This window comes from Papio anubis, unplaced genomic scaffold, assembly GCF_008728515.1.
Source record: "Papio anubis isolate 15944 unplaced genomic scaffold, Panubis1.0 scaffold1024, whole genome shotgun sequence".
NCBI lineage: Eukaryota > Metazoa > Chordata > Mammalia > Primates > Cercopithecidae > Papio > Papio anubis.
The window spans coordinates 1-19,302 of NW_022159364.1; the positions used below are offsets into that span (position 1 = coordinate 1).

The window sequence follows — 19,302 nt, forward strand, 5'->3', positions numbered from 1 at the left end:
ACTCCTGCCTCAGCCTCCCGAGTAGCTGGGACTACAGGCGTCCGCCACCTCGCCCGGCTAGTTTTTTGTATTTTTTAGTAGAGACGAGGTTTCACTGTGTTAGCCAGGATGGTCTCGATCTCCTGACCTCGTGATCTGCCCGTCTCGGCCTCCCAAAGTGCTGGGATTACAGGCTTGAGCCACCGCGCCTGGCCAGGGACTCATGAATACTTCTGATAGCTGAGATAGCTTGGGACTCTTTTTCCAGAAAGAGCAGCCACCTAGGCAAGGCCGGGGGGTGCAGATGAAGAACCTCTGCACTGCATGCAGGAAGGGGAAGGGCGCCTTTCCCTTCCCTTCTCCCTGGCCTCACAGGGAGCACCCATACCCCAGCCAACCTGGGTTTGGTGCCCAAGTTCTGCCCACTCTAAGGAGGTCCCAATGTCTTGGTGTCCAGCCTGTGTCCTGCAGGCTTACAGCATTTCCCACTGAAGAGGCCCTACCGGGTGAATTGGCCTGAACCCCACCTACCCCCGGTCTCTGTGCTCCCCAAGAGGGGAACTTCCCAGCTGAGTGGCCTGGCTGGGGACAGGGGCTTCCAGCTCCATTCCTGGGGGAGCAGAGCCTGTACTGCCAAGGAATCAGAGAAGTTATCTGCTACCCCGAGGAACCTCAAAAGCACAACAGAGGATTGCCGGGGACTCAGAAAGCAAGGCCAGAACCTCTGGCCCTCAGCTTCGGTGAGGTTGGTTGTTCTGGATGGGACCGGCTACTGTCAGTGAGGGGATGCAGCTAACTTGCTCTAAGCCCCCTGAAGCAGAATTCTAGGTTTACTTCTTGGTGGGAGAAGGGGAGGGGCACTCACCTGGCCCACAAGGAGGTAGATCCCCGCCAGCAGGACAAAGATGTGGCCTGCCAGCAGCATGGAGTTTCCAACCTCCGCTTTCGGGTGGGGGGCGGCCTGCTGAAGACACACTCAGATGAGACCTAGGGCTTTGGGTCCTCTCTCGAGCAGCTCACCCTTGAGAGCTGAAGCTGAGGGCCCACTCTGAGCCTGAGCTGTGGAGAACCCCTCAGAACAGCAGGGGAACATGGGCTCCAGGGAAGGACCACCAGATCCTGAGAGGTACATTGTGTAGCATTTCAGTGTGGGGTCTGAAGCCAGACTGCCTGGATTCAGATTCCCTCTCCACACCACTTTCAGCCTGTGTGACCCTGGACAAGTTACTTAACCTCTCTGTGCCTCCCTTCCCTCTACTATAAACTGAGGGTGATTATAATTCACCATCTCAGGGGTTTTGGGGAACATTAATTAGTCAACACATGTCCATCACCTACAATCCTTTTTCATATACAGTGAGCACTCAGCAAATCTTCACTGTATTACTGTTAGCACTGGGGTGCTGGCTCCCATAAGCTTGGGCATGTCACTCCAGCAGCCCATGCCTCAGCACTATTACTGCCCCATCTTCCCCCAGGGTTGTTTCAAGCAGGCCTCCCCCAAGATGTGCCCCCCACCCACCTCCCGCCCTTGCCTTCTTCAGGGCAGGCTGATGGTAGGCAACAGCAGTGAAGATGAACATGTAGATCAGATTACACAGGAAGTTTAAGAAGAACCTGGGGATGAGCAGATCCCATTTCGCCTGCAGCAGTTTGTTCAGGGGCTCCAAAACGACCATTCTGTGTCGGTGCTGGGGTGGGGAGGGGAGAGCCATGGGTACAGTCAACAAGTGCAAATAGGCTGCCCACTCCATGTCAGGATCAAAGCAAGGGCCCAGGAAATGAGGAGAGAGGACAGGGAGCAGGCTTCCACACCCCAGGAGCTCCAAAGGACCTCACCCCAACCCTCCCAGCTACAGTGTGACCAAGGGGCTTGCCCTCCAAACGAGATGCTGGTTAACAGAGAGGACCTGGATGGTTGCCACAAGGCCCTTGGCATGATCCCCGTGTTGGATGGGACTGGAGTATGGACTGAGTATGGGCCCAGTGGCCATGGTCAGGGTCATGCCTGCTGGGACATGCAGCCACACCCCCACTGGCACAGGAATGGGGCAGATATGGTCCAGCAGGCAGCCCCAATTTGTGGACCTTGCTGGGAGCTCTGTTGGGTCCTCTATGCGCACCCATGCCCCTCTGGGCTCACCGGACTCTTGCAATGAAAGGCGATGATCTCTAGCACCGAGTTCTCCTCACAGCTGTCCACAGAAGCCAGGTCATACAGCGACACCCGGACAGGCCCATAGCACCACTCGGTGAACTTTCGGGAAAGGTGGCTCAGTCCTGAAAACTCGCGCTGCAGGATGTGCCTGAAAATCTGCAGGGTGGCCATACGAGCTTGCCTTTACGGTCCCCTCCTGGCACTGATCCTGGGCCAAGGCTGGGAAACACCCAGGACCCTGCAGCTGCCCACGGTCTGCAGAGCTGCAGCTGACACGTGCACATGCGCCCGTACATGCAAGTCCTTGTGTGTCTAAACTCTTAAACACACACACACCCAGCTACATCTGCCCCAGCCTGCCAACCAGCCTGGCTCTTCCTTCCCCTCCCCAACCCTGTGGCCTTCCTTGAACTCCTCAAATGGCAGAGAGATCCTTAGCCCTGGGGTCTTTGAGGCCCCGGAGATCAGAGTCTACTAGCTGTATCTGTGTGTGCAATTTCATGGTTAGAATCCAGAGTGTTCAGCAGACTAGAAAGTGGTCCCTAATCCAAACAGGTTAGGAAGCATTCTGGTTTCACACGTGAGGAATGAGAAAGGAGGAACAGATCAGGGCACTGATTTCATAGGCCACACAGCAGTGCCTCTAGACAACAAAGTGAGGTTCACACACCCCAGGGAGCACTCCAAGAAACTTGGGAGGGCAGCGAAAAAGGGTTAAAACTTCTATTTATGTTTATCGTTTCCTTAACCTTTCAGAAATCTCCGCCGTAAGCCCATGAGGCCAGCCCTGGTGAGCTATTGGCAAAAACTATTTGGAACAGGCCATTGGTAAGCTATTTGGAACAAAGTGTGGGCCGCCTCATGTTTACTCTTCCTACCAGAAAAACTTCCAGCTAGTCAAAGCCTTAGGCATTAAAAATGCAGCTGCAGGCTGGGCGTGGTGGTTCACCCCTGTAATCTCAGCACTTTGGGATGCTGAGGCAGGTGGATTTACCTGAGGTCGGGAGTTTGCAACCAGCCTGACCAACATGGAGGAACCCCGTCTCTACTAAAAATACAAAATTATCCAGGCGTGGTGGCGCATGCCTGTAATCCCAGCTACTCGGGAGGCTGAGGCAGGAGAATCACTTTAACCCAGGAGGCGGAGGTTGCAGTGAGCCGAGATTGCACCACTGCACTCCAGCCTGGGCAACAAGAGCGAAACTCTGTCTCAAAAGAAAAAATGCAGCTGCAAAAGTTTGGAAAAGAATATGGGTATGGGCCGGGCGCGGTGGCTCACGCCTGTAATCCCAGCACTTTGGGAGGCCAAGGCGGGTGGATCACGGGATCAGGAGATCGAGACCATCCTGGCTAACATGGTGAAACCCTGTCTCTACTAAAAATATAAAAAATTCACCAGGCGAGGTGGCGGGTGCCTGTAGTCCCAGCTACTCGGGAGGCTGAGGCAGGAGAATGGCGTGAACCTGGGAGGCGGAGCTTGCAGTGAGCTGAGGTCGCGCCACCGCACTCCAGCCTGGGCGACAGAGCAAGACTCTGTCTCAAAAAAAAAAAAGAATATGGGTATGAAGATTATATGTATACTATATATAATTATAATCTATAATATAATGTATAATAGTTATATATTATGTACATATATATTATATCTATAATCTTGTAGCAGGAATTAGACAATAGCAAAACTAAGGAACCTTAAAGGAAAAGATAATTACACTTGCAGAGTATAAAAATTTTTAAATTCTGTATAGCAAAAAAAAAATCATAAAATTCAAAACACAAATGATGAACTAGGAAAAATTTTACAAGTGCTATAGTAGACAAAATACTAAATTCATTATAAAGTTATCAATGAATATGCAGAAACAGAATAGCAAAATAGACAAAAGATATAAAAAGGCGATCTCTTAATAAAGAAACCCAAACGACTTTTTAAAATTCCTAACGTTTGGCTGGGTGCCGTGGCTCACGCCTGTAATCCCAACACTGGGAGGCTGAGGTAGGTGGATCACCTGAGTTCGGGAGTTCGAGACCAGCCTGACCAACATGGTGAAACCCCATCTCTACTAAAAATACAAAAAATTAGCTGGGTGCAGTGGTGCGTGCCTGTAATCCCAGCACTTTGGGAGGTCAACGTGGGTGGATCATGAGGTCAGGAGTTCAAGACCAGCCTGACCAACATAGTGAAACCCGTCTCTACTGAAAATACAAAAAAAATTAGCTGGGCATGGTGGTGGGTGCCTGTAATCCCAGCTACTCAGGGGGCTGAGGCAGGAGAATTGCTTGAACCCGGGAGGCGGAGGTTGCAGTGAGCTGAGATTGTGTCACTGCACTCCAGCCTGGGTGACAGAGCGAGACTCCCTCTCAAAAAAACAAAAAACAAAACAAAACAAAACAAAAACAAAATTAGCTGGGTGTGGTGGCACATGCCTGTAATCCCAGCTACTTGAGAGGCTGAGGCAGGAGAATTGCTTGAACCTGGGAAGTAGAGGTTGTGGTGAGCCGGGGTCGCGCCATTGCACTCCAGCCTGGGCAACAAGAGTAAAACTCAGTCTCAAAAAAAAAAAAAAAAAAAAAACCCAATGTTTTATAATGTAATATATTCAATAGTTCATATACAATTTATAAATAAACACACATATATTAGAGGTACATACTGAAAATTTTCTTACTAACAGGAGTGTTCCATTGAAAAGCAGAGAAGCCACTGCTCTTCACCACCCCCTGGGCTCTTTCTGCAGAATTTTGGGGTGAGACCTACTGCTTCCTGGAGAGGGAAAGTGGGAAGGGGACAGCCACTCACCTCGATCTTGCCCTCCTTGGCGGCCAGCTTCAGAGGTGTGAGATCCTGCCGGTTACGGATGTCCTCAAGCTGCACGGTGGGGCAGAGGCGGGCCCCAGCTTGGAGGAGCCCATCGTACATGCTGGTCACCAGTGCGATGTTCTCAGCTGAGTTGTCCGAGATCATCACTAGGGCATGCAGGACAGTGTTGCCCTGGGAGTCAGTGGCCTGCAGGCTGGCGGGCTGGTGTGGGTTCTCCAGGAGGTAGCTTACCACATCCCATTGCTTGGTGCAAGCGGCCAAAGAGAGGGGTAGCTCACCTGCAGGCCAAGAGAGCAGCTTGGGCCCCAGGCCTCCTGCTTTCCATCTGCCTACTCCTCATGCTCCTTGGACAAAAGGCCGGCCCTCCTTGAAGCAGATCAGGCTTCTTTACCACTGAAGGGAGCAAAACAGGGCCCAGCCAACCTGCTGCCTTTTGCTGTCTCCTTTGCCAGAGCCCAGGCACGCTGCCTCTTTGTTCAGGCTCTGCCTGGTCAAGTCACATGCCAGTGCTAACAGCCCACTACTCCCTTCCCTGGGTCTGGGTGCATGCCCATCTTGTGGCCAGACGAGGATGAAACATCTCTTATGACAGATTAGTGCTGGATGTAGTGGTGCAACTGGTAGTCCCAGCTCGAGAGGCTGAGGCAGGAGGATTGTTAGAGCCCAGGAGTTTGAGACTGGCCTGGGCAAAAAACAAACTGCTTTCGCAGGCAGCCTAGTGGTTAGAAGCAGGGTGTCGGGGTCAGACAGACCTAGGTTTAACTGCCAGCTCTGTCATACACTAATCATATGACCTTGAACAAGGCCTTACCCGCTCTTTGCCTCAATTTATCCAAGAAAGGCTCACTCACCGAAATAAAAGCAAGTCCCTTGGCCCTTCTGGAAGAAGCGGCCGCAGGCCTGGGCATGCACGTTGGCCCCATTCTCCACCAGGAGCTTCACACACTGCAGACTCCTCTTCTCAATGGCAATGTGCAGAGCACTGTGGCCTCGGTAATAGTCATCCGTACACTGGGCATTTACCAGGGGCTGAGGATTGCCAGAGTCCCGGTCGATCTGCAGCAGCGGCAGAATGCAGGCATTGACCCCATCCTTAAGATTCAGCACAGCCTTCATCAGGCACGTCTTACCTGTGGAGCCCTCTGTGGGAAGAAGGGAGGGTAAGGGGCACAGTGGTGCTAAGACCTGGAGCGGCTGGACTGCCCAATAGCTGGTATAGCAAGCCTAGCTCCAAGTACCCCTTGGGAGGATTAAAAGAGGTGCTACACACAACTGATGGGAGCACAACCATGTTATAGGGTATTAAGGCTCCAAGGAACACATAAGCAATACCAACAGGTATGACTACAATTTCTGCCCTACAAACTAAATTTCTTTGTTTTTTCTTTTTTTTGGGGGGGGGGGAGACAGAGTCTTGCTCTGTCACCCAGGCGGAGTGCAGTGCCGCAATCTCAGCTCACTGCAAGCTCTGCCTCCCGGGTTCACACCATTCTCCTGCCTCAACCTCCCCAGCAGCTGGGACTACAGGCGCACGCCGCCATGGCCAGCTATTTTTTTTTGTGTGTGTGTGTTTTTTTAGTAGACACAGGGTTTCACTGTGTTAGCCAGATGGTCTCAATCTCCTAACCCTGTGATCCACCCGCCTCAGCCTCCCAGAGTGTTGGGATTATAGGCATGAGCCACCGCGCCTGGCCTTTTTTTTTTTTTTCTTTCCCTGAGATGGAGTCTTACTCTGTCACCCAGGTTGGAGAGCAGTGGCGTGATCTCAGCTCACCGCAACCTCTGCCTCCCGGGTTCAAGCAATTCTCCTGCCTCGCCTCCTGAGTAGCTGGGATTATAGGCGCCCACCACTTTGCCTGGCTAATGTTTGTATTTTCAGTAGAGATGGGATTTCACTATGTTGGTCAGGCTGGTCTCGAACTCCACCTCATGATCCACCCGCCTTGGCTTCCCAAAGTGTTGAGATTACAGGTGTGAGCCACCGTGCCTGGCCTTATATTCCCTTTGAACCTTACAATAACCCTGGAACATTCCCATTTTACAGTAGGGAAAACTGAGGTTAAGAGAGGCCACGTGACTTGCCAGAGGGGAGAGAGACATTAAGTGGTGGAGTCATGTACAAATACTGCTCTGAATATTCTCGTGTAGACAGCATTTCATGAATGATGACTTATGTCTTAGAAATGTAGTTTCTAAGCCGGGCGGGGTGGCTCACATCTGTAATCCCAGCACTTTGGGAGGCCGAGGCAGGCAGATCATGATGTCAGGAGATTGAGACCATCCTGGCTAACCAGTGAAACCCCATCTCTACTAAAAATACAAAAAAAAAAAAATTAGCTGAGCGTGGTGGCGGGCGCCTGTAGTCCCAGCTATTCAGGAGGCTGAGGCTGAGGCAGGAGAATGGCGTGAGCCCAGGAGGCGGAGTTTTGCAGATCATGCCACTGCACTCCAGCCTGGGCGACAGAGCAAGACTCCGTCTCCAAAAAAAAAAAAAAAAGGAATAATATAAACAAAGTGGATAGCACGCAGAGGGCCTGGCACACAACTAGTTGAAGCCAAAAACTACGAACAACCTAAATGACCATCGATAAGTAAGGAATTGGTTAACTAAATTATGATAAAGGACACAGTGGAAAACTCACTCTGCAGTTGTCAAAGTGACTAAGTTAGACATGTACTGAAATGGAAAGTGCTACAAGATGTATTAAGTGGAAGAAAAGCACATTACAAATTAGTATATATGTCAAGACCTCATTTATGTAAATATATACTCATGTATTAAGAAAGTCTGAACAGGACGGGTACAGTGGCTCACGCCTGTAATCCCAGCACTTTGGGAGGCTGAGGCAGGCGGATCACGAGGTCAGGAGATTGAGACCATCCTGGCTAACACAGTGAAACCCTGTCTCTACTAAAAAAAAAAAAAAGAAAAAAATTAGCTGGGCATGGTGGTGGGTACCTGCAGTCCCAGCTACTCGGGAGGCTGAGGCAGGAGAATAGTGTGAACCTGGGAGGCAGAGCTTGCAGTGAGCTGAGATCTCGCCACTGCACTCCAGTGTGGGCGACAGAGCAAGACTCTCTCAAGAAAAAAGAGAAAGGAAGGAAGGGAGGGAGGGAGGGAGGGAGGGAGGGAGGGAAAGTCTGAACAGGTGCTGCACAGAGGCTCACACCTATAATCCCAGTACTTTGGGGGGCCAATGTGAGAGGATCGCTGGAGCCCAGGAGTTTGAGACCAGCCTAGGCAACATGGCAAAACCCTATCTCTCCAAAAATAAAAAAGAAGAAAGAAAGAAACTCCAAACAGATGCATTCTCAAACCATTAATAGGGGCCCAGGATGAGAGACTGTGTTTAACCTTGGCTCTATATGTTTCCTTACTGTTGGATCTTCTAGAGGACTTATGTTATTTTTCTGATCAGCCCAAATAATACAGATATTTAGATTTTCGGCAAAGAGTGCTTTGAGATGGGTTAAGTATATGGTATGCCCGTTATATATTATATCTCAACAACACTGTTATTTAAAAAAACAAACAAACAAAAAGATTGCTTTGGGTGTCCATTCAGCCACTGCAAAGGGCTAATGGGCTAGGGGTGACAGAGGTAGCCAGGAGCTCTGAGGGGTGGGTGGAAGTGGGAGGCACAGCCAAGACCAACAGGAGGCCATCGTTGATTAGCTCTGTCCACAGGGCCCCCCAGCAATCATTCTAGTGGGAGGGCTGCTGAGAACACTCACTCCTCGGCTCCTGACCAGGGATCACGCCCACCCAGCCCACCTAACTATCAGCTCACAGGATGCCTAGCCTTGGATGCACAGGGCAGGGTCTACCTGTGTATTCCGAGTCGGTGAGGTACTTGCTGGTCTTGCACAGGTACTCTGGAAGTCCAGCCAGATCCTCGGGGACACCCCGGGAGACCGCATTGAAGAGCCGATCTCGGTCAAATCGGTTTGGATCCGGCTGACTGTGGAGGATGTGGTTTGTGACTCATGCTGGACAAGGACCACAGGCCCCCGCAAAAGCCCTCCATCCCAGGGAGCCCTTTCAGGGAGTCCTGTACACACTGCGCACCCCTCAGGCCCAAGAGCCCAGTGAGAGCCCTTCTGAGGGCCTCTATCCACCTACAGCCAACCAAGGAGACCCCGGGAGGAGGAAAAGGGGCCTGTCCAGGCACTAAGCTGCTTCATCCCCATGACACCAGTCATCACAGACACTTTTCAGCATCAGGTGCTTGTCATGTGCCAGGTGCCTTGATGTACCATCTCTCAACAGCCTCGATATCCCACTGAGTCTCCTCCAGCACACACAACTTGTGGTGGCTCTTGAGCTTGGGCCTGGGTCTGGATAGGGCTGTGGGAGGTCCCCGAAGACTCACAGTGGCTGCATGCATCACTGCCCTCAAAGAAAGAATGGAGAAAACCTCCCTTCTCCTCTCAGAAACCAGCTATTAACTACAGAATATTCTGTGTCTTCCATCTTCACTTCAGCCCCGCCAGTCGGAAACCACTCATTTCTCCTTTAGATAAACAAGGAGGTCATGTAGCTTGCCAAAGTCACACAGCGCCAAACTGGGAATCTCAGCAGGGCTGTTTAACTTTAGACCCTGACTCTGAACCCCCAGAGAGATTCTAGCCTTGACAGCAAGAAATTTCCCAGAAACAGAGCATTACCTGGGCCTAACGCTGGGCCCAATGTTGAAACATATCAGACACCACCGAGAAGGCACACTTAAGGAGAAATCTCTCCCACAGACCCCGGAAGGGGTTATCAGAATCTAGCAGCGTCTGGTGACTGGAAGTGGGAAGGGCATGAGTCATTCCCTCCTGGGCTGTGTTACTATTCACGGGGGCCAACTTGCCTCTGGGGCTTCTGGCACCACCACCAGCAGATATGTGAAGACAAATAACAGGGGGTGCTATTTGATGCTTTGTGTACCCTCAGATCCCAGCTTAACTTCTCTTGTGGAATGGGTCGACCAAATAAAAGTTGGTGACAAGGTGACTGTTGGGATCAGTCACTTTTTTTTTTTTTTTTTGGAGACAGAGTCTCACTGACGCCCAGGCTGGAGTATGGTGGCACAATCTCTGCTCACTGCAACCTCTGCCTCCTTGACTCTGGTGGGGATTTCAAGGGTTGACTTTTTAAGCCAACAGCTATGACTGTAATTACAGCCAGGCTTCCCTCGTCAGCACCAGGAAGCCACACATGATCATGAGGGCTCTATCTGCTGCTGACAGGAGCCCTGTGGACAGTCCGGCTCATAGAAGTGGCCATTTGGGCAAATGACTTTGTCACCAGGGTGGCATCATGGTCCTGGGGTAGAGAAGCCCAGCGAGGGCACAGATTAAGGCACTGAAGGCATCGAGGGCCCATCCTGCCTGTGTCGAGCAGGCTCCACAGCTCCCAGAAGCTCCTCACGCAACCTCCCCTACCCTGGTGCTGAATCTGACCACAATCCTCCAGCACAAACAGGAAGCGGCTCTAGCCTGGGAGGCCAAAGCTGGTGGCTGTACCTCAAGCACCTCAAGCATCAAGGGAAGAAGGGGCTTCTGTGGCAGAGTCTAGCCTGGCCCATGAGGATTCTCCAGTCTCACTGGGCAGGCCCCCACCCCAGGCAGGGAGGTAAGGGGTGCCAGATGCAGCAGGACTGGAAGCGGGACGCTCAGGAATATGGGGCTCACACAATCTGAATTGGTGGAAAGACCACAGGAAAATCAAAGTGCAGATGACTCCAAGCAGAAGCCAGTTATCCTCAATCCCACAGTTCACATCCCCTGAGTGACAGGCTCAGCCTTGCAGAACTGAGGAGAGCCTGGGACATTTCTAGATGTCCTTGATTCTCACTGGATGGAGTGTGGATCCTGCTGCCTTCCCCAGCAGGGACCATGACAGGGGTGGGAGTTGGCATGAATGGGGGATTTGAGGGTCAGCTGAGGACTTAGAGCTCAAGAATGTATCTCGCAAAGAACATGACCTCAGAAGGCAGAAGGCCAAGAATGGAGAAGCCTCTGGAAAGAGCAATGCCAGATAGCAGAGCAGAGGTCAGCCGGTCAGGCCCAGGAGCCATCAGAGGCAGACTGAGGACGCCACAGGTTGTGGGAAGGGGCACTGGTGCTGGGCTGGTCAATGAGTCTCACTCCGGGTTCTCTGCTGGAGCTGGCCAGGGGGCCCCCTTTTCCCTGACCCCACTTGTTGCCTCACCTGGCACCTGTTCCCTTTCCGTACTTGAGGTTCACTTTTATCTGAGGGGCGAATTTCCGGTCCTCGCCCTGGAACGGTGACTCCATGGGAGTCAGCCCGCTCCCCAAAGCCGGCTTTAGTTCGTCCACCTCAGCGCCATCTTCTTGGCCTCCATCTAATGTCTCCAGCCTGAAAACTGGAGAGCTGGGGGGTACGGTCATCCTAGGAGGAGGAGGCTGCTCAGTCCAGCCAGGACCTCTGTGGAGATGGAGATGTCAAGGGTCCCGTCTTCCTCCCAGCTGCGGGTCGGTGTTGGCCTTACTGGAGGCTGAAAAAGGAGGTATTAGGTTGATGCAAAAGGTTGGGCGCGGTGGCTTACACGTGTAATCCCAGCACTTTGGGAGGGTGAGGCAGGCTGGTCAGGAGTTCGAGACCAGCCTGACCAACATGGTGAAACCCTATCTCTACTAAAAAAAATACAAAAATTAGCCAGGCATGGTGGCTTGTGCCTGTAATCCCAGCTACTTGGGAGACTAAGGCAGGAGAATTGCTAAACCCAGGAACTAAGATGGCACCACTGCACTCCAACCTGGGCAACAGAGCAAGACTCTGTCTCAAAAAAAAAGGAATTGCGGTTTTTGCCATTACTTCTCATTACTTCTAATGGCAAAAAGCCAAGCGCAAGTAGGTCCACCTGCTGTGTGGGAGCCCAGCCACAATACAGAGGAAGTTTGCCAGGAGGGATGAGGAGCAGGGGTGAGGAGAGGGAGGGAAGCCTGTGGTGTGAGGAACAGGGAACCAACAGGGCCACCCCTTTGATGTTGTCCCCCAGGAGAGCCATGATTGTCCCCGACTTTTCCTCTGGGACTTCCTGGTATCTGAGGGGTCGCAACCCCTGTTCCCACTTGCATTAACAGCACAACACTTTCTTCACACAACATCTTGCCTGGCGGCCAATATTCCAACAGAGAAAAGTACGATGGCTGGGATGGGGCCAGTCACTCAACCCCTCACCACAGAAGGGGAACTCTAAGGAGAAATAATTGGGAAAACCACTAGACTATCAAGCCCTTCATTTTGCTGCCAAGACTACTAAGGCTTAGAAGGGGGAGTGGCTTTCCCAAGGTCACCAGTTGTTGGCAGAGCCGGATCTGACACCATGCGTCTACCATGAGGTTCCTCTTCCGTTCTCAAAGTCTTTCAGGGTCTGTCTATATTTTCAGTCTGATTCAGCTCTGAAGGCATCGAATGCCACCTCTGTGCCTCAGGGCCTCTGGGGGCTTCACGAGGGGAGGGAGGCCCCTAGCCTGTGGCCCAGGCTGTCTCCACCACCCTACCTTGGGCCTTAGGCTGGCCTAGGAAGCTCAGCAAACAGCACAATCTCACCCTCACAGGAAAACTGAAACCACAGCCTCCATCACTTGGCAAGGGTGGGGCCTCAGTCAGGGATGGGCAACCCCCGTGGGCCCAGTGAGCAGGATCAGAAAGAAGAAAAACAAGTCAGAGAGTGGTAAAGAGACAGAAGGGTGGAGAAGGGGGCCGGGGGCAGAGAGCAGAGAGGAGCAGCAGCAGCAGAGGGAAGTGGAGAGGGTAGGCTGGGATCAGGCCCTGGGGACCCGCGTGGGGCATTTTCCCATGGAAATATGGGAGGCGGGGAGCTACCTGACTGCCTCAGTTTGCAGATGTGACCCACCACCCTTTCTACGCACACTGGGGCAGGAGGGCATCCTTTCTGTTTCATACCATTTAGCCCATCTCTGTCCCCAACCAAACCCTGGCCCATTCCTCCAGCCCAAGACTCCCAAGCCTCAGCAGCAACAGCTGTCTGTCCAGCCCCTACCCCACCTCCTGGGACCCCCACCCACCCTGGCAGCAGAGGAAGGGGTGTGGAGGTCCAGGGAGAGGGAACCGGAGCCCCACACAGACCCTGACTCCAGGCTGTAGAAGCCAGGAGCCCACTAGCCTTCCCCGCCGCATCATTCGCTGTCAGGCTTGGGGACCCGGCCCCCTCCAACATCCCCAGCATTGCTCACCGACTTACTGCGCAGGCTGAAAGCAGGGTGTGGCGGCTGCTGGGATCCTGGAGCTTCTCGGTGGCAGGGGCTGCGGGAGGAAGTGAAGCGGGGAGGGGCTGCGGGCGCTGACAGCGGAGGAGCCGCGGAACCTCCCTCCCCAGCTCTGAGCACTGAGCTCCAGCAAGCAGGTTCTGGTCTCTGGGTCACCCTTAGCCCACCTGGCCAGCCGGCACGATGGAGAGTGGGAGCTTAACTCTCCCCTGTCAGGACAGGCTAGCCACCACAGACTGACCATCTGGACACACCCTGCTGCGAATCAGGCCCCGCCCCCACCCCTCCGCCATCTAACCACTAAGGTCTCAGGTGGGGGTGGGTAACAATCAGAGGCAGCCCTTGGATGCTGGTGCCTTGCCTCCCATGGAAGCTGCCATGGATGGGGGATTCTTCCCCAAGTACACTGACAGCTATCCCCTCCCATTCTCCACCACCACACCCTTCCAGCAGCCGTATGGCCCATAAATGGGCCTGAGTTGACCCACAGCAGGGGAGAGAGCTGATGTGGACAGCCCCCAGGGAGAGGCTCAGCCCAGCAGATGCCCTTGGGAACGCAGCCCCACCCACCCATTCACCCAGCAGTTGGGGGACTTTCCCACCTCCCAGGACCTTCCCCCAGCCTCCTGACCCCAGGACTCATGGCTAAAGTTCCCCTAAAGATGCTCCCAGCACCAGCCAGCAGGTGGAGACAAGGAGGTGGGCACACACTGCTAAAATCAGACCTCACCACCGACTGGGCCCTGGTCTGGACTCAGTCTTGGAGCTTGGGGACCCAGCCGCCACCGAAGTAGCCCTAGGACTCCCTCTCCCTCACTCCCAAAACCTGGCATCAGCTCTGCCTCCAAAATTCGTCTTTCTGCTTGGTCCAAGCCACAATCATTGCTCCCCTAGGCAACTGCAGCCACCTCCAAACTGGTCTCCCTGCTTCATTCTTGCCCCACACTCATAATCCATTTCTCCTTATAGCAACTGAAGTGACCTTTTAAAAATGGGAACCAGCCGGGCGCGGTGGCTCAAGCCTGTAATCCCAGCACTTTGGGAGGCCGAGGCGGGCGGATCACGAGGTCAGGAGATCGAGACCATCCTGGCTAACATGGTGAAACCCCGTCTCTACTAAAAATACAAAAAAATAGCCGGGCGAGGTGGCGGGCGCCTGTAGTCCCAGCTACTCGGAGGCTGAGGCGGGAGAATGGCGTGAACCCAGGAGGCGGAGCTTGCAGTGAGCCGAGATCGCACCACTGCACTCCAGCCTGGGTGACACAGCGCGAGACTCCGTCTCAAAAAAAAAAAAAAGGGCCGGGCGCGGTGGCTCAAGCCTGTAATCCCAGCACTTTGGGAGGCCGAGGCGGGTGGATCACGAGGTCAGGAGATCGAGACCATCCTGGCTAACATGGTGAAACCCCGTCTCTACTAAAAATACAAAAAAATAGCCGGGCGAGGTGGCGGGCGCCTGTAGTCCCAGCTACTCGGAGGCTGAGGCGGGAGAATGGCGTGAACCCAGGAGGCGGAGCTTGCAGTGAGCCGAGATCGCGCCACTGCACTCCAGCCTGGGTGACACAGCGCGAGACTCCGTCTCAAAAAAAAAAAAAAAAATGGGAACCAAGGCCGGGCGCGGTGGCTCACACTTGCAATCCCAGCACTTTGGGAGGCCGAGGCACATGGATCACTTGAGGTCAGGAGTTCAAGACCAGCCTGACCAACATAGTGAAACCCCATCTCTACTAAAAATACAAAATTAGGCCAGGCGCAGTGGCTTACGCCCCTAATCCCAGCACTTTGGGAGGCCGAGGTAGGTGGATCACTTGAGGTGAGGACTTCGAGACCAGCCTGGCAATATGGTAAAACCCAGTCTCTACTAAAAATTTAAAAATTAGCTAGGCGTAGTGGTGCATGCCTGTAATGCCGGCTACTTGGGAGATTGAGGCAGGAGAATCGCTTGAACCTGGGAGGCAGAGGTTGCAGTGAGCCAAGATTGTGCCATTGCACTCCAGCCTGGGCAACAAGAGCAAAACTCTGTCTCAAAAATAAATACATAATAAAATAACAGTAAACATTCAGTTCTACTGTCCCATTAGCCACATTTCAAATGCTCAATCAGCACATGTGGCTAGTAGCTACCATATCGGGCAGCACACAGATAGATAAATTTTTCTTTTTCTCTTTTTTTTTTTTTTTTTTTGAGACAGAGTTTCATTCTTGTTGCCCAGGCTGGAGCATAACGGCATGATTTCAGCTCACTGCAACCTCCACCTCCTGGGTTCGAGTGATTCTCCTACCTCAGCCTCCCGAGTAACTGGGATTACAGGCACGCACCACCAGGCCTGGCTAATTTTGTATTTTTAGTAGATACGGGTTTTCTCCATGTTGGTCAGGCTGGTCTCAAACTCCCGACCTCAGGAGATCCGCCCCCCTCAGCCTCCCAAAGTACTGCGATTACAGGCGTAAACCACCATGCCCGGCCTGAGAAATTTTTCGTAAACATAGAGTTCTATTGGACAGCACTGCTCCAGACATTCTGAACACATTTCAGTCTCCCCAGTATACCATGCCTCTTCTGTTCCACCTGCCAGGAACACACACACACACACACACACACACACACACTCTCTCACACACACACTGCTCTTGATCTGATCTAGCCAACTACTGCTCATCCATCACCTCTCAATTTAAGCATCACTTCTTTGGATAGCCTTTCCTAGACCCTGAACTGGGCTGGGGATGGCCACTCTGCTCCCATGACACTCTGTACTTCCCCTATCACATCTCATTATCTGTTACTGTAATATTTATTATATTGTCTGGCTTCACTTTTTTTTTTGAGACGGAGTCTCATTCTGTTGCCCAGGCTGGAGCACAGTGGCATGATCTTGGCTCGCTGCAACTCCGCCTCCCTGATTCAAGTGATTCTCCTGCTTCAGCCTCCACAGTAGCTAGGATTACAGGCACACACCACCACACCCGGCTAATTTTTGTATTTTTAGTAGAGACGGGGCTTCACCATGTTGGCCAGGCTGGTCTCGAACTCCTGACCTCAAGTGATCCAGCCACCTCGGCCTCCCAAAGTGCTGAAATTACATGCAGGAGCCACCATGCCTGCCTTCACCTTTAACAATAAAAAATAGTTAGTGAGCACTCACTATGTACCAGACACTGTGCTAAGTGCTCAATGTGTAACTCCCAGAGCAACCTTATTTCACAGACAAGAAAACTGAGCATGGGAAAGGCCAAGGCCACAAGGCTAGGAGGTGAGAAAGCAGGGATTCAAGTCCAGGGTCCCATGCTTACCACCATACTTTCCAAGGGGTGAGATCTTGCTTTTTTGCTGTCTCCCCAACAACCAGCACAGTGCCTGGCATGCAAGTGGTGCTCAAGAAGGCTTTGAGTGACAGGGTGGCTAATTATAATCACAGTGCAGAGGGCACTGCTGTGCTGCTGAGAAAAAAGTGAAAAGTGGACAACCTGAAGTCCTCCAGAGCCATCACCACATCTGGTGAAAATGACAATTGGCTAGACAAACAACCTTAACTGCAAATTCTGGTTACAAAAAGGCCTTGGATCATAGCCATCAGGGAAATGCAAATCAAAAGCACAATGTGGTCCCACTTCACACTACTAGCATGGCTATTATAAAAAGACATGTAACAACAAAGTGTTGGCAAGGGTGTGGAGAAACTGGACCTGTCCTACACTCCTGGGAGATTGTAAAATGGTCCAACTACTTTGGAAAACAGTCCGGCTGCTCCTCAAAAGATTAAACATAGAGGGCTGGGCGCGGTGGCTCACTCCTATAATCCCAGCATGTTGGGAGGCCGAGGTGGGTGGATCATGTGAGGTCAGGCATTTGAGACCAGCCTGGACAACATGGCGAAAACCCTCCTCTATTAAAAATACAAAAATTAGGCCGGGCACGGCGACTCATGCCTGTAATCCCAGCACTTTGGGCGGCCAAGGCGGGTGCATCACCTGAGGTCAGGAGTTCGAGAGCAGCCTGGCCAACACGGCGAAACCCTGTTTGTACTAAAATTGCAAAAATTAGCTGGGCATGGTGGCGGATGCCTGTAATCCCAGCTACTCCGGAGGCTGAGGAAGGAGAATCACTTGAACCCGGGAGGCGGAGGTCACAGTGAGCCAAGATCGCCCCATTGCACTCCAGCCTACACGACAGACCAAGACTGTGTCTCAAAAAAAAAAAAAAAGAAAAAAAAATTAGAGGGGCACAGTGGCACATGCCTATAATCCCAGCTACTGGGGAGGCTGAGGCAGGAGAATTGCTTGAACTCGGATGGCGGATGGCAGAGGTTGTGGTGAACTGAGATCCTGCCATTGTACTGCAGCTTGGGCAACAGAGGAAGACTGTCTCAAAAAAAAAAAAAAAAGTTAAACATAGTTACCATATGACCCAGCAATTCCACTCCTAGGTATGTACTCAAATAAATAGAAACATATGTCCACACCAATTGTACATGAATGTTTACAGCAGCATTATTCATAATAACCAAATAGAAACATCCCAAATGATGATTAACTGATGAATGGATAAATAAAATGTGGCATATCCATTTAATGGAATATTGTTTGGCCACAAAAAGAGAAATTAAATACTGATATACACTACAGCATGGAAGAAACTTGAAAAATTAGGCTAAATGAAAGAAGTCAGTCACAAAAATCACATATTGCATGATTCCATTTATTTATGTTTATTTTTATTACAACCTCAGATAGGGGACACATCAATCTGGTAAGAACAGATATTACACTTGATTTTAGCTGAAAGGTCAAGAAGTAATCTGCATGATTCCATTTATATGAAATATCCAAAACAGGGAACTGTAGAGTGGTTGTCTAGGGCAAGGGGGTGTTGGGGGGTGAGTGTAGAAAGGACTGACTGCTAAAATGTATGAGATTTCTTTTTTTATTTTTTTTAGACAGGGTCTCATTCCATCGCCCAGGATGGAATGCTGTGGCACGTGATTACGGCTCACTGCAGCCTCAACTTCTCCAGGCTCGGGGGATCCTTCTGCCTTGACCTCCCAAGTAGTTACAGGCACATGCCACCATACCTGGGTCTTTTTTTTTTTTTTTTTTTTTGTATAGGCAGGTTTTGCCATGTATAGCATTTTTATATAGGCAGGTTTTTGCCATGTTGCCCAGGCTGGTCTCAGACTTCTAGACTCAAGCCATCTACCTCAGCCTCCCAAAGTGCTGGGATTACAGGCGTGAGCCAATGTACCCAGCTTAGGTATGAAGCTTCTTTTGCGGGTGATAAAATGTTCTAAAGTTGATTGCGATGACAGCTGTGTAACTTTTGTGAATTATACTAAAAGACCAACGAAATGTACACTTTATATTTGTGAATTGTATGTGAATTATATCTGTTTTAAAAAGTCGTCTGTGTAGGGAAGAATGCCTGTGTTTTTAGTGGGAAGTGAATCAAGCAGGGAAGCAAGACTTCCTCAATCTCAATACCACTGGATTCATATTTCAAGAAGTCTCACAAATTAGCCGGGCATGGCGGCACGCACCTGTAGTCCCAGCTACTCCGGAAGCTGAGGTAATGAGGAAAGAAAAAGACCCTCTCACACTGTTTTATGTTGTTTTATACTCAGTACCTGTTATAAGAAAAAAAACAAGGAAGTAAAACCAAAGACAGGTAGCCCAGCGCCAGGCCCAAAACCAGGCCTGGGTCTGCCTGGCCTAAACCCAGTAGTTAAAAATCAATTCATAACTTAGAAACTGACGTTATTCATAGATTCCAGACATTGTATAGAAGAACACTGTGAAACTCCCTGCCCTGTTCTGTTTCTATCCGTGCATTAAACCCCTGTCACGTATACCCTAGACTGCTCAATCAATCATGACCCTTTCATGTGAAATCTTTAGTGTTGTGAGCCCTTAAAAGGGACAGAAATTGTGCACTCGGGGAGCTCGGATTTTGAGACAGTAGCTTGGCCGATGCTCCCAGCTGAATAAAGCCCTTCCTTCTACAACTTGGTGTCTGAAAGGTTTTGTCTGTGGCCTGTCCTGCTGCAGTAAGAGAACTGCTTGAACCTGGGAGGCAGAGGTTGCAGTGAGCCGAGACTGTGCCATTGCA

General features: G+C 51.4%; 1 protein-coding gene across 6 annotated transcripts; it reads right to left on the minus strand.

The window, feature by feature from the left end:
• Window positions 1-170: 170 nt before the first annotated feature.
• LOC116272421 (transient receptor potential cation channel subfamily V member 2-like) lies at window positions 171-13,404 on the minus strand. Of its 6 annotated transcripts, none has more exons than XM_031661161.1 (8): window positions 13,170-13,367; window positions 11,158-11,464; window positions 8,787-8,920; window positions 5,810-6,100; window positions 4,938-5,236; window positions 2,123-2,293; window positions 1,502-1,670; window positions 178-940 (listed from the first exon to the last, which is right to left on the minus strand). In XM_031661161.1, the coding sequence occupies exons 2-8, from the start codon at window positions 11,355-11,357 to the stop codon at window positions 810-812; spliced, it is 1,395 nt and encodes a 464-aa protein (XP_031517021.1). In that variant the 5' UTR covers window positions 11,358-11,464; window positions 13,170-13,367; the 3' UTR covers window positions 178-809. The 6 variants fall into 6 exon arrangements, with proteins under 6 accessions (XP_031517022.1, XP_031517021.1, XP_031517020.1 ...); XM_031661160.1 differs by having other exon boundaries at window positions 178-943; XM_031661159.1 differs by having other exon boundaries at window positions 180-940; window positions 1,515-1,670.
• Between the last annotated feature and the right edge of the window lie 5,898 nt (window positions 13,405-19,302).

Excerpts from the sequence above, each read along its gene's own strand:
- LOC116272421 (XM_031661158.1), bottom strand. The coding sequence starts at position 11,357 with ATGACCGTACCCCCCAGCTCTCCAGTTTTCAGGCTGGAGACATTAGAT. Across the intron at positions 6,101-8,786 it reads CACCGACTCGGAATACACAG|AGGGCTCCACAGGTAAGACG; the intron begins GTAGACCCTGCC and ends TTCTTCCCACAG. Across the intron at positions 944-1,514 it reads ATCAGCCTGCCCTGAAGAAG|CAGGCCGCCCCCCACCCGAA; the intron begins GCAAGGGCGGGA and ends GTGTGTCTTCAG.